Source organism: Caretta caretta, chromosome 5 (genome assembly GCF_965140235.1).
Source record: "Caretta caretta isolate rCarCar2 chromosome 5, rCarCar1.hap1, whole genome shotgun sequence".
Classification (NCBI taxonomy): Eukaryota; Metazoa; Chordata; order Testudines; family Cheloniidae; genus Caretta; species Caretta caretta.
The window spans coordinates 2,649,367-2,668,689 of record NC_134210.1 but is presented as its reverse complement, the minus strand read 5'-3'; the positions used below and the strand labels follow the sequence as shown (position 1 = coordinate 2,668,689).

The window sequence follows — 19,323 nt, the reverse complement described above, 5'->3', positions numbered from 1 at the left end:
GGCAGCCCAGCCTGGCATCTCATCGGGCAGGAGCACCCCGCGCACACACTGCCTGCTGGGCTGAGCTGTCCCTCTGGGGAATGCTCTGAAGCACAGACCACAGGGACATGCTCAAGACCACGACAGCACCATGGGGAGAGAGAGGAACACACGCAATTCCCACCCTAGGAGCTGCACAAAGGCAGCCAGTGCCAGAGCAGGCCCTAGGGGGGCTCATTCCCCTCCCATCCCAGAGGGGCTTTCTCCCCCGTCCCAGGCCATGGGCCTCCAGGCTGTGGTTACCTCAAAGTTCCCCAGCAGAGCATGGCTGATGGAGGTGGTGGCCCAGGCAGCTGCGGAGGGCCGGGTGCCCACAGGCCCCTTCCGGAGGCTGCTGCGGAGATGTCTCCTTCAAAGAGAAGTCAGCATCAGTGCTGATCTCAGGCAGCCTCGGGCTCCCACTCCTGTTCTCCCCAGAGGGTCACCTGCTCCTGTCACTGCACCCCCAGAGCACACAGCTCCCCACAAAAGGCAGGCAGGATCCACCCACCCAGCTACCTAAGGGTCCAAGGGGCTCCAAGTGGGAAGGGTGATGGGGAGGGTCTGTGCGGATGCACCCTGTCCCAAACAGAGGGGCCTGGGCATGGCAGGGCAATCGCCCCAGGAACCAACCCCCGCACCAGGGAAGAGAGGGGCAGAATCACGGCCAGTCTGCCCAAGAGCAGCCCCCTTGCCCACTGTGCCCGGGGCCCCCGCGGCTTGGCCCTAACCCCAGCAGGGGAACCAGGCAGCTCAGGACACTCACGATTTCAGGCGCAGCCCACTCTTTAGCCTTCGCCCCACCGCAGTGCCGTCTGCGGAGCGCTAGGGAGACAAGAGGCCCAAGAGCCGTATTAGGGGCAGCAAATGGGCCAACTCCAGAGCACCCACCAGACCTCTCCCAGTCCAGGGCCCGCACCCACCAGCTCTTCCCATCACACACGTCAGCACCTCCCTGTCACAGCTGGCCCAGAGAACGCCCCCTCCCACATGTGCCACACACCCTCTCCTCCCTCAGTCAGCTCTGCTGATGGGACACAGGACTGTCATTCACTTCCTGTGCACACCATGAAGCAGCTGCATGTTCCACTCACAGGTGGCTGCAGGGTGGTGGCAGAGGGTGGTGTCTGCTGGGCCCGCTCCCTGCCCCCTCCCGAGATGAGAGAGACGGGAGGAGAATGGCCAGGGACTGGCACTGGGGGGCCTTGTCTCTGAGTGACCATCCCTGACTGCCCATTAAAGTTACAAGCTCCCCCGTCCCCTCAGAGTCCCCACACCAAACCACAGTCTCCCACGCCCTCCCCCATACACACAGGGACCAGGTCAATGCAGCAGGGCTCCAAGAGCAACAGAGACATCAGGGAAAGCCCCATTAGACCCCCATCAAGGCCCACCCCTCAGGCTCTGCAGTCTGTTCTCCAGGGCTGGGTCCAACCCTGGTTCTCCCAGTGGCAGGGACTCCACTGTGAAAGGCAGCTCATTCCCCCTCTTCGCTTCGCCCTATTACTCCAGGGGTCCCCTCCTGGGCATTACCACAGCCCCTGGCTACTGCTAGCTCAGCCACCAGCAGAGGCCATGGCTCCTGCCAGCCAGACCATGGAGCCACCGGAAATCTCCAACGAGGGAATCCACAGCCAGGGCCAGAGGGAGAGAGTGAACCCTTGCCTCTCTTTGGGTGGACGGTGGGCTTACCCCACCAATCCCAAAGGGCTTTCTGCGATCTCTGCTGCCTCCAGGAGCCTGTACCAGGCACCAAGGACAGCTAGGTCCCGGGAGGACACGTCCCATGTGCAGTCCCAGCCGAAGGTGTCTGACAGTTCCCCTCTTGCCTGCCCGGGCATGCACACACACAGAGACGGGGATCTGTCAGTGTCCAAGCCCCACCGGCTGCAGGCATCCCGGCAACTTATTAACAGGCCCAGCGCCCCGTAAGCTGGCACAGCTCTGACAGGTACTTCCCGCAAGCCAGCCAGACGTGGGCAGAGGCCTGGACCACACATTTACGGGGCAAGCAAAGGCACTAAGACATCATCAGCACACAGCTAGACATAGAACATTCCCGTGCCGGCCATTCCCACCCCCCCAGGGTCCGACGCTGCTGCAGAGCTGCAGGCAGGCCCGGAATGACACTTACCAGGAGATGCCCTGGCATCTCTTGGACACCAACCAGCCCCAGGTAATTCATGCCAGGTCCCCAGTAATGCCCAGCAGACACAGCTGCGTGGCTCATGCCAGCAGCCCAGGGGCCAAGCCCTGAGAGGTCGCGGGCAGCCAAACCCGGGCTGAGTTACCAGCTGGGTGTGGCCGACCCCTTTTATAAAGGGCACTCGCCTTTCTAGGCATTTTACCTTCTGGAAGAGACACAAAAGGGCAGCACAAAACAGAGCAACAGGCCAGCCAGGCCCCAGCCTGTGTGAAAGGGGGGTGAAGGTTCCAGGGTGCTGGACAATAGGCAGCTGCCTGGACTGGGGTGGGGAGCAGGGCTGGAGGGGAGCACTCCTAGAGCGGGGGGCTGGTGGGCTGGGAAATGGCTCCAGTAAGGAAGAGCCAGGGAGTCAGGAACGTCACCAGGCTGATGGGGACGGGCCCGAGGCTGTTCACACATCAGAGTGCCTGAGGATTGCAATCACCGCGTGCCAGGCTGCAGCGGGCAGCAGCAGGGCAGAACGGAGCGGGGATGTGGTTAGCTGGCCTCGGGCTCCTGACAAGCACCAGGGTGCATGTGCCCAGCACATATGTTTGTGTGTGTCATGCATGTTTGCATGCATGCCAGCTGGGGGCAGAGCACACATCAGTCCTTATACCAGCTCATCTATCCCCCGGCCTCAGGAGTCACGCAACCAGCAGGCCTGCCAGAGATGGGGGGCGCCTGGCCGCTCAGCATGACCTCACTGGTGACCCTGCAACGCAGGAAGTGGCGGGGACAGGGAGACGGCTAGTGAGCTGGATGGGGAGGATACGGTAGGGCCTGGGCTGGGGAGAGGCTGGGCCACCCGGAGCATAGGAGAGAGCAGCTGGACTGGCAGGCAGCAGACCCGGGACGGGAAGCACAGCCGAGGACTCAGGCTGTCCCCCTGGCAAGGGGTCTCCGGGCCCCCTTCCCACACTCCAGGTACAGCACGGTCACACACACCCCAGCACTGCCCCCCCCAGGGCACCTGAGCCTCTGCCTGGCAGAGGGAGCCCGGAGCTGGGCTCCGCACAGATGCCAGGAGAGGCAGTCCTGGCCCGGGGGAGGGGGGCCTCTCTCCGCACTCCTCCCCCGGGGCAGCCAACCCCCACAACGGGACCTGCAGGGGGCCCCTCTCTGAGCTTGGAGGTGCTAAAGCTGTGCCCAGCTCCACAGCACAGAGGCCCACCAGGCACCAGGACAGCCAGCCTGGGCACAGGATTTGGCTGACTCATGGTGGCATGCAGGGGCTGTAACCCCTCCCCCCACGGTATTGGGGGGCTTGCCCGGGCTCTGAGGGAACCAGGAGCCGAGATGCGGAGGTCCCAGGCTCAGCTCAGCCCTGTGGCCATCAGCCAGGAAGGGTCCTGTCTGCCCCAGGGAGCAGCAGGTTACCGGGCTCTGGGAAGCCCCTGCTCCTTCTGCGGGCGTAACGTGCTAGAAGAGAACCCACGGGCTGCCCCTCCGCACAGACAGGCCCCGCCACAAAGCGCCCACCCCAGACAGTGTCACAGCACAGGGACCTGCTGCTCTCAGGGCTCCGGGATCCTCAGACTCTCCTGCTCCTCCTATGCCCCCCGGCTCCAGCTGCTGCCTTCCCCACTCCACCAGTGCTGCCCTTCCCCCCACATGCCCCCGTGGAGCTGCAGAGGGTCCAGGCACCATGGCCAGGCAGCTCTCACTGCAGGCCGAATGCTGCCCGGAGTCAGCAGACCTGCACGCCAGGCTCCAAGCCCCTATTACAGGCAGAGTCAGCAGACGAGCCCTGCGCCCTGGACTCTTCCAGCCACCTGTCAGCGGGAGGAGGGGACAGGACACACCTTATGGTCCAGCCCCTTCCCCAGCTGCCTACTGACTCCTTCCACAGCGTCCGACCCATGGCCCCACCCCATCTGCGAGCCCCTCACTGGCTTCCCATTCGCTTACCCCTTCCCCAGCTCCTCTAGGCCTGCCCTTCCTGCCCCAGCCCTGCAGCCCAGCAGGAGGCGCTCACCTTGGCTCCTGGAAGCAGGTGGTTCCAGAAGGGGGCGCCCTTGGCGTCGGTGCTGCGGCAGGCGGTCAGGATGGGGTGGCACAGCGGGGCCCGCTTCTTCCTTGCCAGCGCCACGCTCTCGTCTTCCGAACACGAGTCCGCCACGCCCTCGCCCGAGGGCAGCAGCTTCCTCTTCGCCGCGCAGCTGCCGCCGCCGGCCCCAGGGGGCCTGCTGCCCATGCAGGGCGTTTTCTCCGAGGAGCCCAGGCCGTTGCTCTCGGGGCCCAGGGCCACCCGTGGGGTGTGGGGCTCCTTGTGCCCATCGGCCGCAGTCAGCGGCTCCCCTTCTCTGCCAGCCCCATGGCTGTGGGCGGGGCTGCCCCCTGTCTGCTCCTCCCCCCTCCCACCCGAGGCTGCCCAGGGTTTTTGTGCAATATTGTGCAAATCAATGTCAAGTCGATTTTGGCTGCTAGCCCTTTCCTCCCTCCGGGCCCCGCTCCCCTCCGCAGGCTGCTCCCTGGCTTCAGCCAGCCCGGGGCACTCCCTGCCCTCCACGGAGCCACAGGCTCTGGGACTCCCCAAGGGGCCAGCCCCCAGCTGAGCAGGGCAACTGTCTCTCCTGTGCAAAGTGCTGCAAGCTGTGTGCTGTGGCCAGGGGGAGGCAGCCTCCCGCAATCTGTCCTCTCGGCAGGCCCTGGGGCTGCTCTCCCGCACCCCACATCGATGCTCCACCACCCGCAGGCCGCTGTGGGAGAAGTGCTGGGCCGAGCCACAAAGGGACCGCTCCTCCACCAGCAGCCCGTCCTCCAAGGCGGTGGCGTCTGGGGCGTCCTGGCCAGGGTGCAGCTCCCCAGGGACCCCGTCCTGCCTGGCCTCAGCCCCCGTGGCCCCCCAGTGGGCTCGCTTGGGATCCCGCCCAGCCTCCGGAGCCCACTGCTCTGGGTACCCTCTCTTGATGGCCTGTCGCCCACCCCCAGCTCTCTGGTCTGCTGGCTCGGAGGAGCTGGAGAGGTGGGAGAAGATGGAGACCTGATAAACCTTCTGGCGCTTGATCTCCGTCTTGTTGTAGCCCATTACGATGCTGCGGCGGGGGCAGCGCTCGGGGGGGGGCTCCAAGGCCGCCTGGCCGCCTGGCCGGGACAGGCCCGAGTCTGTGCCATGCTCCTGGGGGAGGGACGCCTCAGCATGGATGTGCCGCATGGAGCCTTAGCGGGCTGGACCCCAACCAGAGCCAAAGACGAAACAGCCCATAAAGCGGCAGGGAAGGGGTGTACGGTGTCAGGAGGTCACGGGGCTGAAGAAAGGGGGTGGTGTCTCAGACCCCTTCCCTCCGGACAAGCCCTCCGCTACGGGGAGCGCTGCATCTGTGGGAGCAGAGGGGAGGGGATCAGCCCCTGGGACCCTGGCCCAGGCACCCCTCCTTGGTGCAGCAGGCTCCACTCCACAGCTCCAGCAGGTTGGTGCAGAGCCCCACAGACTGCCCTGCCCTAGCTCCACAGGAGGAGCCAGGCTGGTCGGGGAGTAGCACGGGCCAGCTCTCCGGAAGCCCTGTAGCCTGGAGGCGGGGCAGGGTTACCAAGCCCCAGATGTGGGGAGGCTGCTGAGGCCGATGTGAGTCTATGCCGCTCCGCAGGGACAATGCTGGGACCTCGGGCCCCGCACTCGGAGAGTCGGGAGGAGTCCCTGGCTGGGCCAGTCAGCGCTGTAACGCAGGTGCCATGGGGGACAAGGCCAGACATGCACCAGGTCGAGCCTCAGCTAATCCTCCAGGCACAGGAGCTGGGGAGGCTAGCCTGGCCTCAAGGAGGCAAACAAAAGCTCAGTACCCCTTTGCTTTAGTAGCCAGTGCAGGCTGCCAAGCCATCATCTCCCCGATCACACGCTCGGGACGCGGCTAGACACTCACCACCCACCCCTCGCCGAGCAGCTCTCCTGCCCCAGCAGCAGACGGTCGTTGGCACAGCTAGCTGGAGACACCTGCCATCCGGGCACCCCCCAGAAGCGGCGCGGCTGCCGAGGAATGGCTCCCACCATCACGGGCGTCGGGATCTGCCTCCAAATCACTGCAGGGGCCTGGCTGGCTCTCGGGCCTGTTCAGCAGCACTAATGGGGGAAGGAGAGGGAGGACTGATGCGACTCTGAGACCCGCTGACGCTGGCAGGGAGTGGAACGCTTGGACAGACGGGCACCTGGGGAGGACACAAGGGCAGGCGAGACACTGATTTAAACCAGGGTGGCCCATGTGCAGCCCACAGCCCCCTCGCCTGTAATAAAGGCCAGGCCACAGAGCCTAAAGCTACCCTTCCACTGGGATTCATAGGCACTGGTGGGGACAGGAGCCCAGCTCTGCAGCCAGAGAGCTCCCTCTTCCTGGACCTGGGTGCGAGGGGCTGGAGGAGGAGAGGAGAGGCCAGGCCACAGGGAGTGGGGGAAGCAGCAGGGCAGGGGGCATTAGAAGATTCATGGGAGGGTGGAGACCTGCCATTACAGGACCCGTGGCTGACATGCGCTGCTGCCTGGGACACAGCCTCCAGGGTCACCGCCTCCAGGGTCACCTGCTGGCCCATCGGGCCTGGGATTCCCCATGAGAAAGGGCCCCATCGTCTGATGCAAAGCAAGAAGCCCGTCTGTGCTGGGGGAGAGTCACGATGGATTCTTCCCGGCTTCAGCCAGCACACAGATGGCAGGCCTTGCATTCAGCCGGCACTCACCTGCTCCAAGGCACCCGCCATGGGCTAGGCAGGACTGCAGGGCAGCAGCAGACGGACCCCACGCAGCATCGCTCCAGCCACTGCGGCGATGGCTGCTCACTCACAATCCCACCAGCATGTCAGACATGGCACCTGCGTGGAGAGACAGAGACTCAGCCCCAGAGTACCCCACATGGCCTGGCTCCACGGGGTGCGAGCAGGGTGCTGACACTGCATTCTGCCCTCCACGCCCCCCTCCCCGCACCGCTCACACCCTCCCTCAAGGGGGCAGCCACCAGGCGCAGCTCAGAGGGAGCGTGTCCGACACAGCAAGACAGGGCAAGTCCCTTCACTGTGTCCTATTCCACTGGGCAAAGATCCCCCTGTGAGTGTGATGCCATTGGAAGGGGGTGGACAGAAGACAGAGCAGGGCACAACAGGCCATACACCCCAGCCCCGCGGCAGGACTGGAAGGAACGACCCCCTGGGCAAAGAGAAGGAAGTGCCAGCATTGGCCCATTCAGTCGCTGGCCTCTCTCCTGCAGAGGCTCCCAGCAAGGGGGCCAGTGGGGGTGACCATCTGGGGGTTGCGGAGATCAGTCCCGCTGGGCGTAGATAAATACATCTGTGTGTTACACCCAAGCGCTGGGACCGCTGGGCCTCCCAAAGGCAGTGACCAACCTGATTCAAACCCAGATGAGATGCGAAATGCAAGCAAACCCTCCAACCTGGGGCTGGTTTAGAGCCGGTGGCCCCTAGAGGGGAAACGCCCCGTGTCCCATTCCCTATCCGTGAGCCAGCCAACGCCCACCCCACTGGATTGGAACCAGTACCCTAGAGACACAGAGCACACAGCCCTTCCCCTGACACAGTGGCCCCGACACATGGGATAAGAGCAGAAACAAGATGGTGAAAAAGCCCCACATCCTAGTGGCCTGCGGTCAATGCCCACAATAAGACGTCGTAGGAAAGATACAAGGACGTTTCCAAAAGTATCCCTGCCCTGGGCGTCCGAGTACATCCCAGCTCCTCGGCTGCGTCCCTTGGATTGGGAGCTCTCAGGAACAGGGCCTGGTGTTACGCTGTCATATTCAGCGCCCAGCGCGCCGCAGAAGCTGGGCAAGCAGCCAGCCAGCTCTTCCCCACTTTTCGAATGGTGCCTGAAATGAACACAGCCTTTCCATTCACTCCCCGGGTTGTGCACCACCACCAGAAACACCGTCAGCTGAGCTGGGCCAAGAGCTGAAGGGAATTCAACTACTGCCAGGGCTCAGCTTGGCCTGCTAGCCTCCCTAGCCTAGGAAGCAGAGGGTGAAGATACACAGAAGGGCTGTCTCGACTTGCGCGGAGCACTTGCACCAGGACACAGCCACGCTGCAGCAGGTCCCGTGTAGATCTAAAGCACAGTAGGGTGACGGCCATATGGAAATACCAGCCCCTTTCCGATCCCCCACTCAGAGCGCGACGGGGCTAGTGGAGGGTGACAGGTGTGCATGCCCTGTCCACACCTCCAGGCCACAGGGGAAAGTGCAGCTATGCTCACCCCTCAGCAGCAGGGGTGGGATTCTGACCAGGTTGCCAGGACTCGGAGGGGAGACCTGCGAGGAACACCCAGGCACTCCGGGAAGTAGCATTAGGGGCTCAGCACGGTCGATCGTCCCTCCAAGGCAGTGCAGCGCTAGGGGCCCGATGCAGCTGGGGGTGCCACCATCCACAGGATTGAAAACCCAGGTGCTGACGACATGCGTCTGTTCTAACGTAGCTACCAGAGGGGAGAACAGTCAGGTCAGGCCTGGGCAATTACACTCTACATCCCAATTTCCCCCCTGCAGTTACAGCTCTTCACCTCGCCCCCCAAGCTCTCGTGCAGCATTGCTGCGAGCTGTTCGAATCTGCATGTCCTACCCCAGAGGCAGCTGCATTTTAGGTGTGTCACGCCATCGAGACAGCATAATAGAGGAACAGTCCTAGGGCAGACCTGGCTCAGACGGCCAGCTTCCCGTAGCACACCCCGGTCACCAGATGCAACGCAACATGGGAAGCAGCCAACACACCCACACCGGCGGCTTCCCCACTGGTTGCAGGCTAAATGCTGGGTGAAGCCAGCACGTTTGCGTGAGCCTAGGGCAGGAAGGAACAGTCCTCACCAGACAGCAGCAGGGGCCAGCCCAGCCTGCAAGCAGCAGCAGCTCCTGAAGCCAGAATCCCAGGGCTGCTTGGCCGCTAGTCTGGTTTATTACAATCAAACCCGGCTAGCAGCACCGGCTCTGAGCGCTGCTCGGGGACCTCGGGCTGCCTGCTGGCACCTGTCTCTTCCTGGCCCAGGAGACAGGCCGCAGCACTGGCCACTGGCCACATTCTTCCTTCTGCAGACCCTCCTTGCCCCGGGGCTGGCCTTGGATGGCTACACCGACCTCTCTACCGATGCCTGCTGGTGGCTGATCAAGGACCCACCTCGCCACCCCAACTCTGCCCATCACTGCTGCCCTAGGGGAGCTCCGAGGGCTCTGCCACCATTGAGGATCCCCCTACGTTCAGGCACACTGTGAAATCGCCTCATTCCCATTACCTCCGAGGGGACGACAGGCAGGCTACAGGCCAGACTGCAAGCCGCATGGCAGGTCAGAACTAGGCTCAGCAGGAACCCGGTACCTACGTGGGCACGAACCAAGCCCTGGAGGCTGCATGCAGGGTGGGCTGAGCAGCTGGGCAAGGCCAGCTGTGGGTCAGTGCGGCTCCGTCCCGGAGGGTCTGGCACCGGGGGGACTGCTCCTTCCCACCCCAGAGACCCAGCCTGCCTGCAGCAGCATTTTGCTGTTTACAGCACCCAGCCCCTCCCTGCTACAGCCTGTAACCCTTATATAGAGCGAGCGGTGCACAGCGCAGGGCACCAGGAACTCCCACGCTCCGGCAGCGTGACAGACAGGCAGGGACAGGGAGCCGGCGCCCTCCCCTCCCCCAGAGGCAGGCCTCCTGCAGCCCTGCCTGCAGGGAGCTAAGGGGGGGACCCCCAGCCCCCACAGTGGCCCAGCAAGTAGCTCACTTCCCACCACGAGTCCCACAGGCCGGCCCAGCTGGGGTTACCCGCCCTCCCCCAACAAGCCCAGGCTGCTGGTGCGATTTCATGGGGGTTTAGCCCGTGCTGTTGCTAAGGACGGGGCTGGGTCACACACACACTCCTCCCCCTGCCAGCTCCCAGCCCTGGCTCCCTCCTACGGGCCTGAGGGCACGCTGGGGGCAAGCAGGGCAGCCATGGTGCCCCTGGATGTATGCAGGGCCCCAGCCTGGCCTGCTGGAAGAACCCAGCCAGGAGCTCCCAGCTCTGCCCCAACTCCCCCTTCCTCATACTGTAACCCCCCACCCCTCCAAGGCCCCAGAGCAGACCCCTCAGGGCTTCAGTCTGACCAAGCCTGCTGCTGCACCCGAGTCAGCACCTCTCCATGTGGGGATGGGAAGCAGCCTGCGCTCCCTTGCTGGCAGAGCACCGGTCAGGCTGCTTTAGGGGTCACCTTCCCCCCACCCCCCAGGTCTCTTAGGGTGTGGATCCAGGAATACACAGGGCCTGGCTGGCCTCTCTCAGCTCTTCCCCTGCCCTGCGTCTGGAAAAAACTCCATCTTCCACCCGAAGTCCTGTGCTGCCCCACCAAGGAACCAGGCCAGAGGAGTCTGTATGGGGCCAGGGGCGGGGAATTCTGCTCTCCAGCCGCATGGCCCCAGGCACATCCCAATGGTGCATTACGGGCAGGTGGACATTCACACAGCTCGTGCTGGGGGGTTGGACTGCATCACAGCCAGGGCCAATGGTCTGGCGGGGACTGGGGGAGCTAGGTGGATCCCTGGTCTGACCTCTTTAGCAGGATAAGGAAGACCAGGGTCCATTAGTCTGCTTCAGGGCAGCAGGAACAGGGCGATGAACCAGTGCCCTGAGCCAAGGCAGGCAGGGTTACCAGATGCAAGGGGCTGGTGGTCTGATCCGGTGGGGACAGAGGCCAGAACTGGGGCTGAGATGACTGGAGAGGGGGCGTCCTCAGTTGGCCGAAGGGCAGATGAGGCAGCTACAACAATATTCAGGAGCTTCCTGCCTGGACGTGAAACAGACAGACAGCCCTGGGCCAAAGCAGCTGCCCCTGCATGGGGAGGGGGGATGGAAACCTCACCACTGGCTGGGGCAGCGGGAGGGGTGGCAGAGGCAAGCCCTGCACGACACCATGCATTCCAGCCTGCTGGTCACGTTCTGATCCGCTCCCAAGCCAGAGGAAGGCGTGTGGGAGGTCAGACTAAACCAACCAGAGCAAGGAAGTGTCCACAGACCTCCCCCACTTGCAGGGCCTCCCACTGGGGAGGCCAATGGGGGTCACCAGACAGTTGTGCCAGGAGAGAGCACCCCAGGGGAGCTCTCCAGCAGCTCCCCCCCGACAGCAGCACGGCTGGGCGAAGCACACCTTCGCTATGGCCACCTCCACGGGGTGTTCCCACCTCTCTCTGGCTGGCAGGCTGGGGAGATCTGCAACAGGCCCAAGCCCAGGCGCCGTAGCAGGAGGAGGACAGCAGCACACAGACCCTACTGGAGCGTCCTGGAGCAGAGGGGCAACCAAGCGAGCCAGTCACGCTCCGGTACAGGAAGGGTGGTGACTGCGGTGCCCAGAGGAGTGACACAGAGTTACCAGGGTCACAACCAAACGCCTCTCCCTCGTCACCGCAGCAACACCAGGCGATTGTTGGGGGACACGCATAGAGCTGGGCAAGAGTTTACCTGCTCAGAAATTCAGTTTCGGGTCAATCAAACCTGCTCCTTGGCTCAGGGACCGGAGCCCGAATGTCCCTCTCCCCCGCGTGCTCTGTCCACTCAATATTTCGTATTTATTCAGTGGGGACCAGTTCCACGGGGGAGAGACAGAGCCCCGCCCCCCGAGTACCCAGTGACTAGTGCATTCATCTGTAATGCAGGAGACCCATCTTCAAGTCTCTACTTCCAATCAGGCAGACTGGGGTCTTGAACCCAGATCTCCCAGCTGAGTGCGCTCACCATGGGGCTCTGGGCGGGGCTCTGGTTTGGGAGCTTTATTTATTTCATTGGTCAGGGTTCACGTTTAGCAATTGCTGAGTTTTATGTAATGAACAAAACATCAGGAGAGGGGCTGGGCTCTTTCTTTGTACACACCTGTGATGGGGTCTCCACCGCCCACAAGCCCTGAGCGGGGCAATGTGGGCCAGGAGGGGAACCACCGCTTACGGGCAGAGGAGAAGCTGGGATTGGCATATAAAGCCAGGAAGTGAGAGCAGGGAGAAGGTGCAGGGATGAGCAGAGGGAAAGGGAATTGGCCAGCATCAAGGGGCAGATCCAGGGGGAGCGTAAACTCTGGGTCCAGCCCGGTGAGAAGAGGCTGAGGGGGTGAAGTAGCCATGGAGAGCAGAGGAAGCTCTGGTGGTAAAGCCAGAGACAGGCCAGGAGCTAGAGAAGGCGGCAGGAAGAAGCCTAGGGAAACAGCAAGGGAGACACCTAGTCACAGGCTCCCTGGGCTGGACCCAGAGTAGCCAACAGGTCCAGGTTCCCCTACCAGCCACTGGCAAAGTGGCTCAGGCCTGGAGCCGAGATGGCAAACGGACAGCTTGTCTGGTGGGCTTTTGTTATGTGGGGTGGGGGTGGGGTGGGGCTGGAGGGGACACTAGATAGTGACCTGGCTGACTCACGCAGAGAGAGGGGGACCACAGAGCAAGCAACTGGCAGAAGGGGGCCCCAGATGGGGTGACAGCTAGTTCCCAGACCCAGCCACAAGGAGGCGCACCTGCAGTGAGTGCAACTGCTTCACAATAGTGCATCGAGTAATCTCTTTGTAACATTCCCTAGTGCCCTTCTACATCGTACTCGTTCAAACAGCACCACATTCATGTGTACTAGTGAACCTTCAGTCCGCGCCAGCAGCCTCTGGGCACACCAGTTCATGCACAACGCTTTAGTGGGCTTTAGAAAAACCAGCCATGCAGTCTGTATTACTGCTCCATGGATGAGTTCATAATCAGGATCAACAAATTCCAGCAAGACTCCTCCGTAGTTTTGGCTCCAGGTAGGCAGATACACGTAACTGTTTCGGATGTGTACTGGACAAGCACCGATTGGTGTATGGGTACTGGGGTGTTTGATCAGTGTTTATTGGCTAACACCTGAAATCAGAAGCGCATAAGGGGGCAGTCACCTCCTCCTTCTCTGGTGGTTTTGTCCTGTTTACAAATGTCCTGTTTTTAATAAAAAAGCCGTTAAGATGCCCCAAGCCAAGATGGAACGTTTCTTTACACCTCATATGAAAGTGTCATCAAGAAGATCTAAATCTTTTCATGTCGGGTTGATCCCAAAAGAGTTTTTTGGCTGGGCCAGGGGATCAAAGCATCAGTTACTGGCAGGGGCACAGCCGGACAGCAGCGACAGGGCCAAACACAGAGGCACTGGGGTGGGAAGCTAGGGATGGCCTAGCACCCAGGCAGAGAGCCAGGGGCCATTACTAGAGAAGAGGAGCCCCCCACAGCATTCTGCAGAGAAAGGGGGCGCTGCTACCAGCCCCCTGTGGGGCGCTGGTGCTGAGAGCAGGGGCTCTAGGGTAAGAACGGCACTGTGTTTTAAAACCCACGGCGGTGAGTGCTCTGGCGCTAGAAACAGCAGCGTAGACGTTTCCCCACCCCTCACCCTACCCCCAGCCCTCAGAGCTCAGCTCCAGGCCGCACCAGCTGGTTTGAGTGCTGCAGTGCAAGCCCGAGTCTGCAGTCACGCTGCTGCGGGGTTTCGAACGCAGTGTGGACGCACTCTAAAGGCATGTTTACACCTACAGCAGCGTGCGGAGCACCGAGGCTGCACACCCAGGTAGCCCTGGTGTAAACGGCAGTGTAGACAGCGAGGCATGGCTTAGGCAGAGTACAGCTGAGTGCCCTACACACCTGAAACCTCAGGGTATAAACCCTACACGGGCTGTCTTCAGACCCATGCAGAGCCTCCCATGTCTATACTGCTGTTTGTCATACTAGCTCCCCCCGCCAGGGCCTTTCCCCGCCGCCTCCCCCCGCCGGAGCTTTTCACCAGCATGTAGGTACACCACAGTGACAAGCGTGGAAGCAGCCCGCCTTTCACTGCAGTGTGTAGCTGTACTCCACACACCACTGTAAGTGTAGACACAGTCTATTCCAACAACAGCCAGAGCCAGCTGTACCAGGTACCTCTCTTAGGTGGTACTCTGTAGATCAGTGACTCCCAAACTTTTGTGCTGGTGACCCCTTTCACATAGCAAGCCTCTGAGTGCAACCCCCCCATATAAATTAAAAACTTTTAAAAATATATTTAACACCAGTATAAATGCTGAGGCAAAGCGGGGTTTGGGGTGGAGGCTGACAGCTCATGACCCCCCACATAATAACCTCACGAGCCCCCTGAGGGGTCCCGACCCCCAGTTTAGGAACCCCCTGCTATAGATGACTGCTCCCGCAGTCCTTCCCCATGGCCCTGGAGCAGGGGCGCTGTCCTGATGGGTATGGCAGGCTCCAGGGTTCTCCCTTGGACAGGAAAAGCTCTTACTCACCTCAAGGAACTTAAATTAGCCCCAGATTCATCTGGTTTCTCCCACTGGTGCAGAGTGCTGAGCACTGTGGGTGTGTGGGCAGGCACACAAGGCGCTCTCTGAGAGTGACCTGGGGCCCCTTGCCCCATGCACCCCACAGACTCACTCACCATTCATTACAGAGGTGACTGAAGTCCAGCCGAGATCTACATTGTGACACATGACCACCTTCCCCTCCCAAGTGCAGCCCTTGGAGGCTAGAGGTCTCGGATGCGAGACTGAGTGCAGGTGCCACACTGGGATAACACAATGCAACTTGCTTTCCTCCAAAGCAGCGTGTCTAGAGGTTAGAGCAGGGGCTGAAGAGCCAGGACTCCTGGCATCTATTTCCCAGCTCTGACACTGACTCCCCGCGCGCCCTTGAGCAAGTCACTTCCCCGCTCTATGCCTCAGTTTCCCATCAGTAAGATGGGAATAATGTCGCTGATCTATGGGGCGGGGAGGGGGAAGGGGCGTTCACTCAGCATGTCTGAAGAACACGTTCCAAACATTATGCTACAACAGGAGTAGTGTGACTGTTCGCACCTCCCCACCTGTGCGCTCCATGCAGTCCCGGTCCCCTGCCTCTCCCCTCTCCATGCACACACTCCTGCTGCCTGCCCCTCTGTGCACTCCTGCCCCCCCACTCCCATTCCCAAGCAGTTTTACAGGCCCTCAAAGAATGAAAAGCAGCTTAAAAACCTTCCGTCCATTCTGAGAAGCAGGCAGCTCCCCGCCCAGCAGGCTCAAACCTGAGCAGGACAGGCCAAAGCCTCACAGCTCCACAGCAGCTCAGACGTTAACCAGGAGCCTAAGAAAACACACAAGCAGGGAAAGCACAGGCAGGGGACAGCCGGGCTGGGGACAGACCTTTGTCTCCGTCTGCCTGTCTCGCGCTCGCTCTCTGCTGGAGGAGGAAGGGGGGTTGTGGGGGACAAGCGCAGGGATAACACCCCTAGGAGGCATGTCACAGCCACGTTAATCGCTCGGAATTCCAGCCGGCACAGACACTAATACTGAAAATATGGGCAGCAAATGGAGATGCTGAGAGCTGGGAAATAATTGGAGCCTTTCACTAGAGCTGAGCCCGGAATCCAGCCGAGGAATTTAGTGCTGGTGAACGCGAGAGATCAAATGCACCAAGCGGAGCCAGGCACAGCCAAGCAGGAGCTAGACAGTCTCAGAGACGTGCAGTTCAGAAGGGATCATCATGATCACCTAGTCTGACCTCCTGCACATCTCAGGCCACAGAAACGCGCCCACCCCCTCCGGGAACAGACCCCGAACCTCTGGCTGAGTTACTGACGTCCTCAACCCATGATTTACAGACCTCAAGTGACAGAGAATTCACCATTGACACTAGTTCAAACCTGCAAGTGACCCGTGCCCCATGCTGCAGAGGAAGACAAAACCCCCCCAGGGTCCCTGCCAATTTGACCTGAGGGGAAATTCCTTCCTGATCCTCCCACACACAGCCCTACCAATGCCCCTCAGTCCTGACGTACAGCCCCCATTGCTCTGCTCAGCCAGGTCCCCTCAGTCCGGCCCTGCAGTCCCCCCTTGCTAGTCCAGCCTGAGCATCTCTCCCGAAGACGGACAACGGTACAGAATGGTGACAGACGGCAGAGATTTTGTGATCTGAACGGCATCCAGCGGGGACTAGCCGAGGCCTTCAATTCACTCCACTTGTGCTGAGGTCTTTTCATTTTAAACAGCATTTGTCAAAGGTGACCAGTGACCTTCCAGCCCAGCTCCCTGGAGGAGCAGAACATTGAAGGACACATGCTGGCCTCATGAGGAGCCAGCTGACCCTGCCGGGCTCCCCACCCTCCCTCTCGTGCCAGGGGGCGCGGGGAAGACACGCTTCACATGGGGGTTTTGTTCAGCTCCTGCACTGAACTGAACAAGAGCGGGAGGCTCCTGCAGAACACAAAGAAGATGCGGCTGCAGAGGCGGCAGCAGCAAAGCTGGGGCGGCGGGCGGGGGGAGAATCTCTCACCGCGGCTCAGCCGAACCTCTGCAACACGCGGCAGAAACAGCAGGACGCTGTGTCTCCGTTCTGACCACTTACCCCTGTGGGCAACAAGAAGCCATTCGCTTGCCGAGTGAAACCTTCCCCAACTCCTGGGCAGTGGAGCTGCACAGGTCCCCTCCCCAAGCCAAGCCGAGCGCAGGTTGGAGAAGGAGACTTGGGTCTAGGCTGGTGGTCACACCCACAGCCACTGTTCCACCCCAACCTCACCTCTCAGCTCCACGACCCTCGCAGCCCTGCTGGACATGCCAGCAAACTCCATTCCAATCACAGAACTGGAAGGGACCTCGAGAGGTCTCCAGTCCAGCCCCCTGCACTCAGGGCAGGACTAAGGATTATCTAGACCATCCCTGACAGGTGTTTGTCCAACCTGCTCTTAAAAATCCCCAATGATGGAGATTCCACCACCTCCCTGGGCAATTTATTCCAGTGCTGAACCACCCTGACAGTTAGGAAGCTTTTCCTAATGTCCAACCTAAACCGCCCTTGCTGAAATTTAAGCCCATTGCTTCTTGTCCTAGCCTCAGAGGTTAACAGGAACAATTTACCTCCGTCTTCCTGCAGCTGCTCTCTGTGGGTTTCAGCTGGAGGCACCAATAGCTCCAACCTCCAGAAGACCAACAGGTCTGCTCTGTTCCAAAGCCTAGGTGCCTGTACAACGGGAATTGTATAGGGGTCTCTCTCTCTCTCTCACACACACGATGGCATCATAACTAGCCGGACCATTCTCACCAGAGATACAGGGACTGTCTCTGCTCTGTGCCTGTACAACGCCCAGCGCAGTGGGGTCCCGATCCATGACTGGGGCTCCTGGGTCCTACCACAATACCAATAATCAAACACACTCTGTGTAGCACACAAGCACCCAAGGGCCCCAGAGGAACCCATGGGGCTGGGCGCTGTGCAGACAGCAAAGAGGTTAGTCCCTGCCCTAAGAGCTCACAATGAAGAGGAAGAAACGAGCCTGCAAGTCTCAGCCGGAGTTAGAGCCCCTGTGGAGCCTTGTCCTGGGCCCGCTGTGCTGGGGTTTGAATCCAGGTGCCCCCAGCACCTCCCTGGGAAGGGGCGTCAGTGGGCCGGGCTGGATTCCAGCGTCGCTCACGGCCCATCACATTTTGGTCCCATCCTGACCCTGCTCAGGCTATTTGCCATGATGGGCCCCATTCGACCAGTGTTAGTCATGACAGCCCACTCCCCATGCCCGCGTGCAGCCAGGCCAGCCGAGGGGAGCAGCCCAGCTACCCGAGCCTCAGGGCGTGTCAGTGACTAGGGGCTGAGGGCGGCTCTGGTGTTCCCTGCTGGGCAGCACTTCAGAGCCTGGGTGAGAGCGGCAGGCAATCCGAATCGGCCTGAGGGCCCCCGCCTCCCTGCACTCGCATCTCCCCAGTCTCCTCTGCCCAGACACTCCCCTCACTCACTGGCCACCAGCAACCCAACCACTGCACCCTCCCCATGGGCCTGGAGTCCCACCAACCCCACTGCCAGGCCCAGCCCCCTCCCCTGCTCACTCCCTGACTGCCCACCCGCCCCACAGTCACAGATTCTGCTCCCTGCCCCCTCCCCTCCAGCCCTGGCCTATCCCCCACCCTGCAACGCCCCCACCTTCCACAACAGCCAGGCCCTCCCCACCCCTAGAACGCCAGACCCTGCCCCATTTACACACACCCCTACCCCTGCTTCCACTCACTCCCCCCAACTCCCTCCCCTACTTCCCACAGGCCCCACCAACCTTCACTGCCTCACATTCCCTCTGCACCCTGCCCCAGATGCTCCCCAGCCCCCTCACCCCTCTTCCCCACTGCCACCCTCCTGACTCACATTCAACCACCCCTCCGCTCCGCACACAGCCTCCCTTCAGCCCTGCCAGCCCATTCCCACACAGTCTGCCCTGCCCAAAACACCCGGGCCCCCACCGCGCACACACTGTCCAGCATGGCACCTGCCAGGGCGTCCCCACCATGGGCACAAGCAGATCCAGAGGAGTCCCAGGAATCCCCATCTTTCGCCAGCCATCGCTCAGAGCCCATCAATGCTGCTCCTCGCTCAGGGGGGCTGCAGAACAGCCCAGGCCTCACCTTCCCTTCAGGGCCCTCTGTGCTGCTCCCACGGGGTCAGCAGCTCCTGCGAATGTAGCCGTGTGTGGTGCCAGAGACCTGAACCAGGAGTCAAGCCTGGGCCCTGGACTCAGGAGCAGGGCGACATTCTGGATTCAGCACCTACCCAGTGTGCACCAGCCATTGCTCCAGCAATCCGTACATTGCAACATGCTTCCTTTTACCGTAAGGGGACATCTGCGCTTCACTCAAGCCCCGCGGCGCAGCCGCAGCTGGCAGATCAGCTGAATCAGGATCACAGGGCTACAAATTGCAGTACAGATGTGTGAGCTGGGGCTGGAGTTGGGCTTTGAGACTCACCCCTCTCAGGGAGTTTCAGGGACCTGGCTCCAGCCCGAGCCAAACGTCCGCCCTGCAGCTCAAGTCAATTGACCCAGGCTCCAAGATTCAGCACCACAGGGTTTTTATTGCTGCATAGACGTACCCTTAGGGCTCAGGCTAGTGCCTGGGGTCTAGGACCCTGTGCAGTGGGAGGGTCCCAGAGCTCAAGCCCAAGCATTTACACTGCAATTAAACAGCCCCTTAGCCTGAGTCAGCTGCACCGGCCAGCACAGGTTTTTAATCGCTGTGGAGCCGCCTTTGCTCAGGCCACCAGCTCTGCATTACAAAGCTGCATCCCACAGAGAAGGCTGCGGCAGCTACAGGAGCATCTGTGGGACACCAACATCCCTTCCACTCCCCAGCCTGCCCGACAGTACACCCACACCCTCCCAGCCTGCTGCAATGTACACAGCCTGAACTGAACTA

General features: G+C 61.3%; 1 protein-coding gene across 7 annotated transcripts in view; it reads right to left on the bottom strand.

Moving 5' to 3' along the window:
* ATOSB (atos homolog B) overlaps positions 1-19,323 on the bottom strand; it is a 72,478-nt gene that overhangs the window by 11,220 nt on the left and 41,935 nt on the right. For 5 of the 7 annotated variants that reach the window (XM_075128321.1, XM_048850231.2, XM_048850230.2 and 2 more), the window contains 5 exons: positions 6,872-7,003; positions 6,067-6,349; positions 4,182-5,524; positions 785-843; positions 283-388 (listed from right to left, as the gene is read on the bottom strand). In XM_075128321.1, the coding sequence (XP_074984422.1) occupies positions 283-388; positions 785-843; positions 4,182-5,360 (1,344 nt within the window). In that variant the 5' untranslated portion in view covers positions 5,361-5,524; positions 6,067-6,349; positions 6,872-7,003. Of the gene's footprint in view, positions 1-282; positions 389-784; positions 844-4,181; positions 5,525-6,066; positions 6,350-6,871; positions 7,004-8,393; positions 8,613-19,323 lie in introns of those variants that run through there. The other 2 variants (XM_048850233.2, XM_075128320.1) reach the window with 2 other exon arrangements.